At 35.8% G+C, this 13680-nt stretch overlaps 7 protein-coding genes across 7 annotated transcripts; 3 read left to right on the top strand and 4 right to left on the bottom strand.

Annotated features, from left to right (window-relative positions):
• Window positions 1-81: 81 nt before the first annotated feature.
• Window positions 82-1303, bottom strand: PIB1 (phosphatidylinositol-3-phosphate-binding ubiquitin-protein ligase). Its single transcript, XM_019186416.1, has one exon. It carries the CDS (start codon window positions 1140-1142, stop codon window positions 495-497), a length of 648 nt encoding a protein of 215 aa, XP_019038051.1. The 5' UTR covers window positions 1143-1303; the 3' UTR covers window positions 82-494.
• A 438-nt stretch (window positions 1304-1741) lies between these two features.
• On the bottom strand, window positions 1742-3078 carry SSF1 (rRNA-binding ribosome biosynthesis protein; the record flags this gene model as incomplete). The annotated part of the gene is made up of 2 exons (XM_019183529.1): window positions 1742-3007; window positions 3064-3078. 2 exons carry the CDS (start codon window positions 3076-3078, stop codon window positions 1742-1744), a joined length of 1281 nt encoding a protein of 426 aa, XP_019038050.1.
• Window positions 3079-3265: 187 nt separating this feature from the next.
• On the top strand, window positions 3266-4711 carry RRP3 (RNA-dependent ATPase RRP3; the record flags this gene model as incomplete). The annotated part of the gene is made up of 1 exon (XM_019185730.1): window positions 3266-4711. One exon carries the CDS (start codon window positions 3266-3268, stop codon window positions 4709-4711), a length of 1446 nt encoding a protein of 481 aa, XP_019038049.1.
• Window positions 4712-4793: 82 nt separating this feature from the next.
• WICANDRAFT_79386 (uncharacterized protein) lies at window positions 4794-6254 on the bottom strand (the record flags this gene model as incomplete). The annotated part of the gene is made up of 1 exon (XM_019184881.1): window positions 4794-6254. The coding sequence occupies one exon, from the start codon at window positions 6252-6254 to the stop codon at window positions 4794-4796; it is 1461 nt and encodes a 486-aa protein (XP_019038048.1).
• A 454-nt stretch (window positions 6255-6708) lies between these two features.
• WICANDRAFT_79385 (class I SAM-dependent methyltransferase) lies at window positions 6709-9081 on the bottom strand (the record flags this gene model as incomplete). Its single annotated transcript, XM_019184880.1, has 1 exon — window positions 6709-9081. One exon carries the CDS (start codon window positions 9079-9081, stop codon window positions 6709-6711), a length of 2373 nt encoding a protein of 790 aa, XP_019038047.1.
• Window positions 9082-10379: 1298 nt separating this feature from the next.
• On the top strand, window positions 10380-11030 carry WICANDRAFT_84555 (uncharacterized protein; the record flags this gene model as incomplete). The annotated part of the gene is made up of 1 exon (XM_019185729.1): window positions 10380-11030. One exon carries the CDS (start codon window positions 10380-10382, stop codon window positions 11028-11030), a length of 651 nt encoding a protein of 216 aa, XP_019038046.1.
• Window positions 11031-11869: 839 nt separating this feature from the next.
• Window positions 11870-13618, top strand: WICANDRAFT_33279 (nucleobase:cation symporter-2 family protein; the record flags this gene model as incomplete). The annotated part of the gene is made up of 1 exon (XM_019182052.1): window positions 11870-13618. One exon carries the CDS (start codon window positions 11870-11872, stop codon window positions 13616-13618), a length of 1749 nt encoding a protein of 582 aa, XP_019038045.1.
• Between the last annotated feature and the right edge of the window lie 62 nt (window positions 13619-13680).

Here is a 13680-nt window from a genome sequence, read left to right as displayed (position 1 = left end):
GTGACACTTTCATTTAATCTTTCCTATTTGAAGTATAGTTAGTAGACGGATCAACAAACAGACTTTGAGACCTTGAACATACAACATTGTTGATGATACGTGCTAATAGCGCATTCTGCACTTGTTCATGTGGGTTTTCCATCGTGTCTTTTCAATCTTTTTGGATAGTTTTAGATGTTGTTTGGTGATTGGCAAACAGGTTTGTTTTGAATTTTGGAAGGATTAAAACATCAACGCTTTCGCGACCACTAACTACATCATGTTTTATCTAAATTTATAGTAAACATTAAGCAAATACACAATGCAAACTTCCATAGCCATATAATAACATTTAAAATATAAGATAACACAATAGTACTGAAACGATCGACCCATAACGCAAAAAAATAAAACAAACCATTATACTCCTATTACCAAAAAATACTCAATGTACTCATTCGTCAACATAACTCAATCATTAAAAACACCAACTTATCATTTCGTCAACCATTGAATCACAGGTGTACTGCATGCACGGGACATTCACCAGGCCCTTTTCTTTTGAACCAACCTTTGATACATTTGTAATGGAAAACACAAAGACACTCAAGACGCCCAACTTTATCACCGGGTTTCAACTCTTCTAAGCAAATAACACACTCATCATCTCTTGGAAACTTTTCATCAACATTTGATTGTGATTGTTGATGCAGGGTTGACGTTGAAGCATCAGAACACGAAACAACAACTTTCTTGGGGTCTGGAAATGGAATATGATACACCAACATTCTATTACTTCTAAATTGTTCTGGCGAGCCTGAAAATTCTGCATTTATCAAACAAGAATTGATATGTTCCTCTCTCTGTAGCTCAGTTTGACCACTCAAGTTCGTGTTACAAATAGGGCAGTGCTCTCTTTCTTGTTCTATATCATCATCTGGTTCATTAACACCAACTGTTCTTTGCATTGAAACATCTTTGACTTGATTTCTAGGTGGTACCTCCATTGGTGAGCTAGCAGTAATGACACTATCTCTCAAACTATTTTCCATAGCCATCTGTTCCACGCATACATCACAGGTTCTATGTGGCACATGTGGCGATTGCATGAATACTTGACTTTGAGGGCTCACGACGTATGTTCCAGGTTCATAGCTTGTCATGGTGGAAGAGCATGTTCCACAAACAACTCTACCGCATTTACGGCAATGGTGTCTTCTGTAAAATAATGTGAAATCTTTATGGCAAATAAAACATGATTCAACTTCTTCATCTGCTTGCCAAACAGGCACCTCTGTATGAGTTCTGAACGAATGCGTTTCTGACATTACTGACCATAGATAGAGTCAAACCAAAGTGTGCAAATATGAAAATGTAATTAGAACAGATCTTTGGTGGGTTGAATATAAGTTTGATGCTTCGTCTATGATGAATAGATCCTTATCTCTCTCACAACTCGATCGGCAACTTCTTATTAGTCACTTGCCTCTCTCTGATGACAGTTACTCTAGGCTTTATGCTTTATTACTCTATGATATATGAAATGGATGAAATGACTTTGTATTGATCTTGAAAAGGATTCTAAAAAGTTAGTCATGTTGACATTTCTCCATAAAATTACGCTTTGTCCTGTAATTGATTATCCGAATTCCGGGATTTTGTACCATGTGACCAATCACGTGAAACCGAAATTACGAGGGTTTATAAAGTCTATACTGATAACTTTTAATATACATTACTGATATTTTAGACTATATAGCATCTATTCATCATCAGATTCAATTTCATCCACATCACTGTATAAGTCACTATCCAAATCTTCTGGAATAGCTTCATCATCATCGTCACTTTCACTGTCATCACTCTCTTCTTCATCACCATCTGCAGCTTCACCATTAGCTTTTCTTTCTTCTTCACGTTGTTTACGACGTTCCTTTTTAGCTTCCTTTTTAGCCTTTTTACTTGCGATGTTGTCAGATTGAATTTGTTTTCTTTCATCTTTAACTTTTTGACGTTCGGCATGTTTAGCTTCCAATTTAGCAACTTCTGATTTAGATTTCTTAATATTGTGATGGTATAAAACTTTACCAGAACAAACACCTTCTTCAATCTTGGTCATTGTTAATCTCAAACGTGGACCTAATTCAGTCAACTTAATAGCTTTCTTACGCGCATTTGTAACTGGCTCTGTTTGTTCTTCTTCTGTTTTCTTTTTAGGAATTGATGAAGTGCTGTCTTCTTTGACATCAACAATGCTATCATCTTCAACTTCAGAGTCACTTGTGAAACCAGCACCATTTGCATATGGATCCAAAATCAAATCAGAGACATCTGTAGCTTTTCCTAAGTTTGGTAATCTTTTACTCAAATTATGTTTAGCATTGATTAATTTCTTAACTGTCTTGGAACCCTCAACAGGTTTGGTGTCTATAGCATAATGACGCAAGTCAATCAATCCAGTTTCAGGATCTTTATTTATCATCAAAACTCTTTTAACTGAGCTGACTCTTGTGGAATGTGGCTGAATTGGTGGAAACATGTTTTGGAATGTAGTAATTAGTAATTTTTCATGAGGTTCAGCTTTTTGAGGATTGGTGAACCCATTCAACACTAATAATGGAGGATTCAAAAATTCTTTTGATTCTTTTGTGACTGATTTTGGATGCTTCAGTATTCTTCTAACATCTTTAGCTAATGAGTAGTTCTCAACTTTAAATGTTATAGTAGGACCTCTTGACATTCTTCCTAATCTCAATTGTGTTGTACCAGATTCGGACTGACTGAAGACTAATAAATGGGAAACATTTAAAGGACCAGCCATGACAACGAAATCTTTAAGTTTGTTTGATTTTCTTTCTCTTAACTTGATAGCAGTATGTGGTTGCATAACATTTCTCATATCTCTAACAAGTTGAGTCAATGAATGGTTCTTCATGTTGGAACCTATTCTAAGCACCATAGAACGAGGAACTTTGGCCCTATTGACCTTCTCTTCCTCGGTAAGCTTTGGTTGAGTTCTCTTTTTTTGCTAATAACATCAGTTAGTACACCTCCAAGAATATCCATGAGTAAATATCAACATACTCTTCTTTTAGCCATTGTATTTGTATCTTTTAATTCTAGATTTTAAAGTACTTGAGTGTGAAGTTTATCAGGCTCTTGAAATTTTTTTTTCTAGCCCCGATGACATCCCAACACCATTAGAAAAATAGAAATAAAAAAAAAATTCGCATTGTAAGTTTTAATTTATAAGTAGATTCAAGAATAAGATAAAATAAGCCAAACAATGAGTCCAGCTATTGACGGAAAGATTAAAAAGAAGAGTAAGAAGGTTGTTAAGAAGGAAACTGCCCTTGATCTAGCAGAAAAAATCAAAAGAAAAGCTTTAAGCGAGAAAAAACAAGCATCAAAAGCTGAAGATGTGGAAGATCAAGATGATATAAGAGATGATTCAAAAGTTGAAGATGTCAAGCCAAAAGTCTCTTCATTTTCTGAATTGAAGTTGATTCCAGAATTATTAGAGTCATGTCAAGCTATGAAATTTGACAAACCAACACCGATTCAAGCTGAAGCCATTCCATATGCCTTGGAAGGTCGTGATATCATTGGGTTGGCTCAAACAGGTTCTGGTAAAACTGCAGCTTTTGCCATTCCAATCTTACAAGCATTATGGTATGCTCAAACTCCATATTTCGCATGTGTTTTAGCACCAACAAGAGAATTAGCATTCCAAATTAAAGAAACTTTTGATGCATTAGGTTCAAGTATGGGGTTGAGAAGTGTGTGTCTTTCTGGTGGTATGGATATGATGGAACAAGCTAGAGATTTGATGCGTAAACCTCATGTCATCATTGCTTCACCAGGTAGACTGATGGATCATTTGGAACACACTAAAGGTTTTTCATTACGTGCTTTGAAATTTTTAGTTATGGATGAAGCTGATAGATTATTAGATATGGAATTTGGGCCAGTGCTAGATAGAATCTTAAAACTTATCCCAAGGGAAAGAACAACATATCTATTTTCTGCTACAATGACATCTAAAATTGAGAAATTACAACGTGCTTCTTTACAAAACCCTGTTAGAGTTGAAGTTGCCAGTAAATACTCTACAGTTGATACATTAATCCAAACAATGATGGTTGTTCCAGATGGTTACAAGAACACATACTTGGTTCACTGTTTGAATGAGTTTATTGGAAAATCTATCATTGTCTTTACGAGAACTTGTGCACATGCTCATAGAACCGCAATGTTGACACGTCTATTAGGGTTTTCATCTGTTCCATTCCATGGTCAATTAACACAACAACAAAGAATAGGTGCATTGAACAAATTTAAAGCTGGTGAAAAGAAAATTCTTATCTGTACCGATGTTGCAGCAAGAGGTATTGATATTCCATCTGTTGATGTTGTTATCAACTATGATATTCCAACCGACTCTAAACATTATATTCATAGAGTTGGTAGAACTGCAAGAGCTGGTAGATCAGGTAAATCTATAAGTTTTGTCACTCAATATGATTTAGAAATGTTTTTGAGAATTGAAGCTGTTATTCAAATGAAAATTCCAAAAGAAGTTCCAGATAGAGATATAATACTAAGTCTTCATGATACTGTGGACCAAGCTACTGCTGAAGCTATCAGAAAGACCAAGGACTTCCAAGAAACAAGAACTGCAAATGGAAGACACAGAAACAAAAAGGATTATGGTGATAGAGAAGAGCGTTAGCTGTGATAATAAAAGTTTTAATAAGGGTATATTTGATTTCTTTTTAGCATGGGTTTATTTCAATCGAAATTTTATTAATGGATTATTCTATAGAATTGAAATGTTTTGTAAACTCCTCTCTTGTACCTTTAATCCATCTGTATTTGTAAGCCTGGTGATCTTTTGGAACAAACGTTTGACCTTCAACACCATATAGATTTTCTCTGAATGTTCCACCGGGAACTGGATAATCTTCCCATAGCAAACCTCTTTTGCGTAGCTCTGGAGCCAATAGCTCAGCGATATCTTCAAACGTTGCAGGGAAATTTGCATTTGCAAAATTGAAACCATCAATTCCTGAAATATCAACATATCTTTCGATTTCATTTGCAACTTCTTGTGGTGTACCAATCAAAACTCTTTTACGCCCAAGTCCAACACCAACAGATTGCGCAACTTCAGCTCTTGTTTTCTTTTTGTTATCCGTGATATACATTTTCACAGCAGATAACATCGCGTTGGAATTCACTGATTCTAAATCTTCATCTTCTCCAAATTGTGATAGATCTAATCCTGTCCAACCTCCAATAAGCGCTTGCTTCCCCTCTGGATCATGATACTTCATCAAGTCCTGAAATTTTGCTTCAGCTTCTTCATTTGTTTCTCCCAATATAATTATAAGTTCAGAAATAAATTTGATATGTTCTGGGTTTCTATTGTATTTCTCAACAGCAAGTCCTCTAATGTCATCAATACTAGCTTTCAAATCCTCTGGAGTAAATCCTTGAATAAACACAATCTCAGCATGCTTGGCTGCAAATTCCCTTCCAGTTTTAGATGCACCAGCTTGTAGAACCACGGGTATACGCTGTGGTGATGGTTCTGTAATAAATGGGCCAGGAACATTGAAAAATTCACCCTCGTGATTAATTTCTCTTATTCTTGAAGGTTCAGCATATGTCAAATTTGCAGTGTCATCAACTATAGCGTCGTCTCTCCAAGATGATAACAACAATTTATAAACAACTTCCAGATATTCCTCTGCCCTTTCATATCTCTTATCATGTGGTGGCAGATTTTTACTATCTAGTAAGTTTCTAGCTGCACTTTGAAGATAACTCGTCACAATATTCCAACCAACTCGACCTTCACTAAGATGATCCAAAGTTGCCAATCTTCTTGCAAATAAATAAGGAGCCTCACTTATAGTACTGAATGTAATTCCAAACCCAACGGTGTTTGTAGCTTCAACCATTGCACTAATGTAGGCACTTGGATCAACCAGGGGAAATTGAGCACCGGATCTTGCAACAGCATCAAAATTATGAGGGCCTTTATAAACATCATAAGGACCTAAGACATCAGCGATGAAAACAGCATTGAATTTAGCTTTCTCTGCTAGTTTAGCAACTTTTGTCCAGTATGATATTTTTTTATATTCTCTTGATTGATCTTTTGGATGAGCCCAAATTGATGGATTCAAATGACCTAATGATGATAGAACCATAAAGTTCAAAATCAGTGGTTTTCTTTCACGTTTTTGCCTCTTGGAACTAGCAGTCATTCTCTTAGTTTATTGCACCAAGTTGAGTAGAGAAAGGAAGTAACGATAAACTTGAACATCATTCGATTGTTAAATAGAGCTCATCGTCTTCTAACTGTGGCTAAAGGCTACAGATTCAGCAAGCAGCGCCATAGTTTTCAATTCCTCGAAAGAATAACAAAGAGTTCAGCATATAAAGCAGGATCATCATTACCTTCTAATGACATCAGCTACAATTGGATTGGTGCTATTTGGAGGGTAGATGAAAGATGATTGGATTATAATTAAGGAGACGGTATCCTTAAACGCTACCCTTGTATTGATGTCTTTTTAGGCTGGATTGTTATATGCACGGGCAGGGTGCACCTAGGCTGGCTTCAGCCTAGCTCGACTACAGTCTACGATTTCTACAATATCTGATTTATATAACATTCATTTTATTCATCTCTAGGGATAATCAGATCAACTGGCCATCCTATTTATTCAAAGTCAAAGTACTCATTTGACGTTCCTTTTTAGTTGGAATCTTTGTACAGATCCATGTTGAAGCATACATATTTACTCTATCAATTGAAGTTCCAGAATATCTAGTAGCAGCAGCAGTACAGCTGAAACCTTTAGCTTCAAAATGTTTGATATACCATGGAACTTGAGCAGCAGTTCTCAACATGACACGACCACCATCACATAAAGCACTATGGAGAGCGTCAATTTCATCATCAACTTCTTTACCTTCAGGATCAAACCAATCCATATGATCCATAATAACTGCAACTGAGATAGTTTTTTTGGTTAATCTTGCTAAAACATTGTTTAAATAATCGGTGTGTAATCTTATACCTTCTAATGGTGAATTTGAAGTCTTTGTAAGTTGTTTGAAACCTGATTTTGTTAAATAATCTGGGCAATTCTTTGGAGTATAATGCCCTTTTAAAGTCAAATAATAGAAATAATTATCACTTGAAACTAATGAACGACCAATGATTGGATCCAAGGTATCAATAATGTATTGTAAAATTGAAGCATCCATCATAGCAGCTTGGTTAGCTGGAACACCTAAAGCTTTCCACAAGAAGACTGGATTACCAACAAAGATCTTACCAACAATAGCACTGTATAAAACAGGACGAATTGAAGTATTCCAGATTTCTTTTTGTTCATTCAATGTCTTTGCATTGCATAATTCTTCAACTTTTGAAGATAAGCCAGTGATTTTGAAAACATATCTTGCCAATCTCAAAGCCCATCTTGTTGAACCAGTATCATAAAGACCTTTACCAGTAATACTAAAAGTTTTTGGACCTTTCTCCATCCAATATTGGAACGCATTAGAAGAAAGATGTGGTGCTAATTTTCCAATTAATAACTCTTGGAAGTTTTCAATTTTACCTTCACCAAACAATTTCCATGTTTCTTCATGGGATAAAGCTGTCAATGCAGCCAATTTCAATTCAACCAAATGACCTTGACATGGGTTCAAATCAACACCATGGATTCTTTTTGGAGCATTGGAGCCTAAAGAAGCATAAGACAAGATGTTGTCACCAGCAGATGTAATTGCTAAAACTGTGTCCTTTGAAGTCAAGTTCAAAATTTTTGCATCTTCTCTTGGATCTTCCCATGTGAATGCATAAATATATTGATTTTTGAAACATTCATAATCATCACTCAATTCATCATAATAAACTCTCCATGTTTGTTTTTGGTAAAATAATGATGGGTATGGTAATCCTTTCTTGACATTATCCAAAGCAGCTTCCAGAGCTTTACTTGTTGGTGCATCTTTATTAATGGCACCAGATTTTTTTGGATCAATTGGTGCTAAGTATGGAGATTCAGTAGCTAATGAGTTGAATCTGTACATCAATTGTGAATCATGTTGCTTGTTAACACCTAGCCAAATGTAATAAGGAATTTGACCTAAAGTACTGTTGTAACAATTTGTTGATTTTAAAGTACCAAATTTATAATCCAAATATTCTCTTCTTGAAGGATCCAAAAACACTTTATCACATTCAAACCAGATTCTCCAAAACGTTCTATAAAACCAAGGAACATGACGATTAACTAAACCACCGAGTGTATTAGTTCTGCCAATTGAAGTTGAATCTGATTGGACACCAAAATCAACAGAGCAAATGATACCTTCATCAGGTTTCAAGAATTTTGCAGCATGATCAATTGCAGAATGATATAATGGAATCATAGACAAAGAGTATGAATAAGTGATCAAGTCAACTTCTTGGTGTGGGATTTCAAAATCACAAGCATCACCGCAAATAACATGAACATTTTTCCAGCCATGCTTAGCGACTCTTCCCTTGGCAACATCACATAATGAAGGAGATAAATCAACTAAATAAACAGCTTCAAAATTGTCATTCAATTTAGCAACATATTGATCCATTTTTTCAATGTTTAATCCAGTACCACCTCCAATATCGATCCAAACCAATTTTCTAGTTTTATGATCAGCTCTTAAATGTGAGAAAGCCAATTTCATTGCATTTTCCCTACCTTGTAGCAAAACTTCTCTAGTAGTATCATAAAATTTAGCTTGGGTTTTGTAGAACAATTCCAAGTTATTTTGATGATCATTGTGAACTTTTCTATTAGATGGAGTAAATGGTTTCACAAAACATGCCCAAATAAAGACTAGGAAAGATCTTGTCTTTTCATTTGCCAAAAAGTACAAGTAGAATGAACAACCAGTTAAAACCACAGCAGCAAACTTCAAATATTGAGCATAAGTTGAATCTGAAAGATAGTGAGCACTGTTGAATAAGTGAGATTGGACTGTGTCCTTGTAGTAGACAGAATTATCAAGGATAATGTTCTTGAAACTCATATTTGATTGTTGAAATCAGTCTATAGCGTCTTCAACACCATTCAAAGAGCAAACGTTATTCAAAGTGAAGAGCACCTTTAGCGCTATATATACATCACGTCCACCATTCACGCGTTCACTCTTCATTTCCATTTCTACCATCCTCATCTAGTAAGCTTCCACGTGTAATTCACCAGAATCAGCTTAGAATCAAGCGCTGGATCTTCACCAAAGTGTCATATTTGGGTTTCTGTAACAAAACGTGTGCCAACTGCACGTTTCTCAAAACTCAACGTGAAATCAAAACACTGCAAATGTGTTTTCACATGTGACAAGAAGATAACGCACAAGTGACAGTTGTTCAGGAACCATGGAATAGTCTTGTCGACTGGCCAATGACACGCGTTGCTTTGAGTAGGAGAGAAACGTTTCAACTTGATGGTGAACGTGAAGGTGAAATCTGAAATCTCTGTGCTGGTGTTGGGGTGTGATACTCAAGAGCATTGATAATTGAGATCTATCAAAGATCTCGTCAATGAGAGAGGAAGAATGCTTTCAAGACGTGTTGTACAATACTCTGCTACAACATTATAATTGCTGGCACTTGACGCTTGTGTTTCAATGTCTGCAGTACCTTATGATAATACTAAGCTGGTCGATCAGAATCACGCTGTTCATGGACAATTCGCGAAGGAATTCAGCGGCCATGAGAGAGCAGATTAAGCGCTATCTTTCAGTGATTTTTAGATATAAGATTTATGATTAATCACCACTATGACTTCAAGAAGTACTTTATGCACATACTCTTGCTGATTTGTTATGTGATTCGAGAGTTAATCGAAGTTAAATGTTTCAGCTTATACCCCAGGTTTTCAATTCGCGAAGGTGTCAAGATTTGGCCATTCGCGAACCTTCAACTTTTGTAGAGATTTTCATCCAAACTTGAACTTTAACGAATTGAATATTAACGCTTCACAATGCTTGTCCAGTCCCTTCAGAGAAACTTAAATGGCTAAAGAACGAGATGTCGCTTAAGCTGCTGGTACTTGCCGGTTGGTATGGTGATTTGGCATTTGTTGTTTTTGTACCAGCCATCGTTTTTGTGGCCATCATTTTACACAAAGAGTGAGTGTTGTTGAGAAAACTACATATAGTCGACACATTTATTACCGATGGATTCATCATATTGTTTGTTTCAACTTTTTAAAAGACTAAAAAACTTGCTTAAGATTCTCCTCATCAACCCATCCCATCCGCAATTTTGCAATGATGATCAAGGCTAATCAAGAGAAAATATCAAATACAACTCATCTCACCAAATGCTCCGTCAGATTCAAGCTCAAAGCACCACCAATAACAGCAGCCAACAATCTCAAGCTCAAACTACCAGTCACTTCCAAGAGATAGGTACCAATCAGAATCATCATGACCGCCATCAACAAGGAAAGATTACAACACAAGCTTCAACAGACACCATGGATGTTACTAATATGATTGATTACAACACCATCCATTTGTTCACTATGTCTTCAAATCTCATTGATCCAAAAGGTTGTATCAAATTCGGTAACTATACCATTGCTGGTGTTATAAAATTCTTGGTTGAACTAAATACTTTTTGTTTTGGAGAGTCCACTAAATCGTTTGACACTCTATCCAAACCACAAACACAAACTTTGTTGTTGAAGTTTAAGCAAAATGTCATCTTTACAGAACTGCATTCAAGTCATGATGATTTACAAAGCTCTGATAATTTCATTTTCAATAAAGCTGGTGTTTACTTTCCATTCCGTTATTGGTTTCAAAGAAGAAAGGTGTTGAATAATCATTCATTAGAAATTCTGGTTCCAATGAGATTTATGCTGGGATATTATTACTTGGTGTTTATCATCCCGTTTACGTACTACTGGGAATCATTCCCGGTAGTGACGCTGGGATTGCTGTTTTTCATATGTTCACTTTGTTCATGATAAGTCTATAAGTTATAACTTGTGATGTTCCATCGGTATTTTTGTTCCACCTATTGAACCCCCGAACAATGATGAATGATCCTGCGACCAGCTGAGTTCAAATCATCATTGCATAAATAGGATGGGAAATTTTTGAATATAAATTTTGTCGGCAAAGTTTTTCGTAGTATGCGAATCCCTTTCTTTATATAGTTTTTGTAAAATGATTCAATTTTTCTGTCGAAATATCATCATGAGTTGTTTAGTATTCAATGAGAATTTAATCTGGTACAGACTCAATTTCTGTCTCATGAGATGACTACTAGTATTGTTCATACACAATGTGCTAGACTATATACATTTGAACTCACACAACACAAGACCAGTCTCTAGCATTGGTTCCAATAATGCTTTGTCCATTGTAGTACCCATCAGAAGTATTCTGGTCTTCAACATCCTTTTGCAACGAGTCTAGGGCTTTTGAGAACCCACTTATTTTTTCTGAGGCCTTAATTATATACCTTTTATCCTTATTTTATGTACATCAGCTTCCAATAATGGCTTTTGTCAGCCAATGAACTTATCTTAAAAGCACCACACTATTGTTCAAGCTCAAGTTTCGCGATCTCTCAGGCTTTTTCTTTTTTTGACTCGTTTCGATTGCAGTAATTTTTGACGTAAAAAGTTAAAGCCGTTGGATTTTTAAAACCGGTGTGTAAAAAAAAATTTTCTAAAATCATCATAGTATAATATAAAAAGGTGACAATAGAACCCTGAATAAAATATACCTGTCATCTTGATATAAAGGAAAAGAGGATGCTATAGAGTCCTCTCTTAATAATTATCAATCAAAAACAATCATGGGCTCTTCATCAGCTCAAGGAAGAACTGTCATACGGAAACTAGTCCACAAATTAACCACTAAAGATGGTGTGCTTGGTGATTATGACTACAAATATCTATTCACTCCTCAACTACCATTCATGAAGAAGAATAAAGTGAGACAACCATTTTTCGGTCTAGACTCAGAAATGCCAATTTTGCTAGGTTTTATCCTGGGTTTACAACATTCATTAGCGATGCTTGCAGGTATCATTACACCTCCAATAATTGTTTCATCATCTGCAAACTTCACTGCTCAACAACAACAATATTTAGTCACTGCTTCTTTAATCATCAGTGGATTCTTATCAATGATCCAAATCACTAGATTCCACATATATCGTACACCATACTATCTGGGGTCAGGTATGTTGTCAGTTGTTGGTAGTTCATTTGGTGTTATTGTCGTTGTTCAGAAAATTTTACCAGTCATGTACAAAACTGGGTTTTGTCCATCTTCTGATGATGGTACCCCATTGCCTTGTCCTGATGGTTATGGTGCTATCATTGGTACATCATGTGTATGTGGGTTATTAGAGGTTTGTTTCTCATTTATCCCACCAAAATTTTTGAAGAAATTATTCCCACAAACTGTTACTGGTACTGTTGTCTTATTGATGGGTATTTCATTGATTAAATCTGGTTTCCAAGATTGGGTTGGTGGTTCCGGATGTGTTGATGGTATTTGTCCTTTTGAAGGTGCTCCAAAAGCTGCTAAATTTGGTAGTCCTCAATTCATTGGGTTGGGATTCTTGGTTTATATGACAATCATCATTTCAGAAAAATGGGGTGCTCCAATCATGAAATCTTGCTCAGTTATTCTGGGATTATTAGTTGGTTGTATCGTTGCAGGTGCTTGTGGTTATTTTGATAAATCAAGTATTGATGCTGCACCTGCTGCAAGTTTCGTTTGGACAACCACTTTCAAAATGACAGTTTATGGTCCAGCAGTTTTACCAATGCTTGTTGTTTATGTTGTTTTAGTTATGGAAACAATTGGCGATTTGACTGCAACTGCCGAGGTTTCAAGATTAGAAGTTGAAGGTCCATTATATGAATCAAGAATTCAAGGTGGTGTTTTAGGGGATGGGTTCAATAGTATTATAGCTGGTCTTTGTACAATCACTCCAATGTCCACATTTGCGCAAAATAACGGTGTTATTTCAATTACAAAATGTGCTAATAGAACCGCTGGTTATTGGTGTTGTTGTATCTTGATCATTATGGGTATTTTCACAAAATTCGCGGCTAGTTTAGTTGCAATCCCAAAACCTGTATTAGGTGGTATGACTTCATTTTTATTCACATCTGTTGCAGTTTCTGGGTTGAAAATTATTTCCAATTCTCCATTCACTAGAAGAGATAGATTTGTTTTAACAGCTGCTATCTTGCCAGGTATCGGTTGTATTTTGGTTCCAAATTGGTTTGAAAATGTTTTCTCATATTCTGGTAATAACCATGCATTGACTGGGTTCTTGGATGCTATTACTGTCATTATGGAATCAAGTTATGCCCTTGGTGGTATTATTGCCACTATTTTAAACTTGGTGTTACCTCAAGTTATGGATGATGAAGGTGAAGATATCCCGGATGATTTAGAAGAATTGGCACTAGATGATTACGTTCACCAATATGACGATGAGGACAAAGCCACCGAGAACATGAAGAAGGAGAAATCATTAAGTGTCAAGTCTTCTTCAAACGGGTCTCATAGTAAAGACCTTTAATGTTTTAATAATTTAATATCTGCATATAAATAGAGTAATAGATGATTTTCAAATAGAATCTT

This window comes from Wickerhamomyces anomalus (assembly GCF_001661255.1).
Source record: "Wickerhamomyces anomalus NRRL Y-366-8 unplaced genomic scaffold WICANscaffold_4, whole genome shotgun sequence".
Taxonomy (NCBI): Eukaryota; Fungi; Ascomycota; class Saccharomycetes; order Phaffomycetales; family Wickerhamomycetaceae; genus Hansenula; species Hansenula anomala.
Note: the sequence above shows the minus strand (reverse complement) of the source record. Positions and strands in the feature narration are given on the sequence as shown.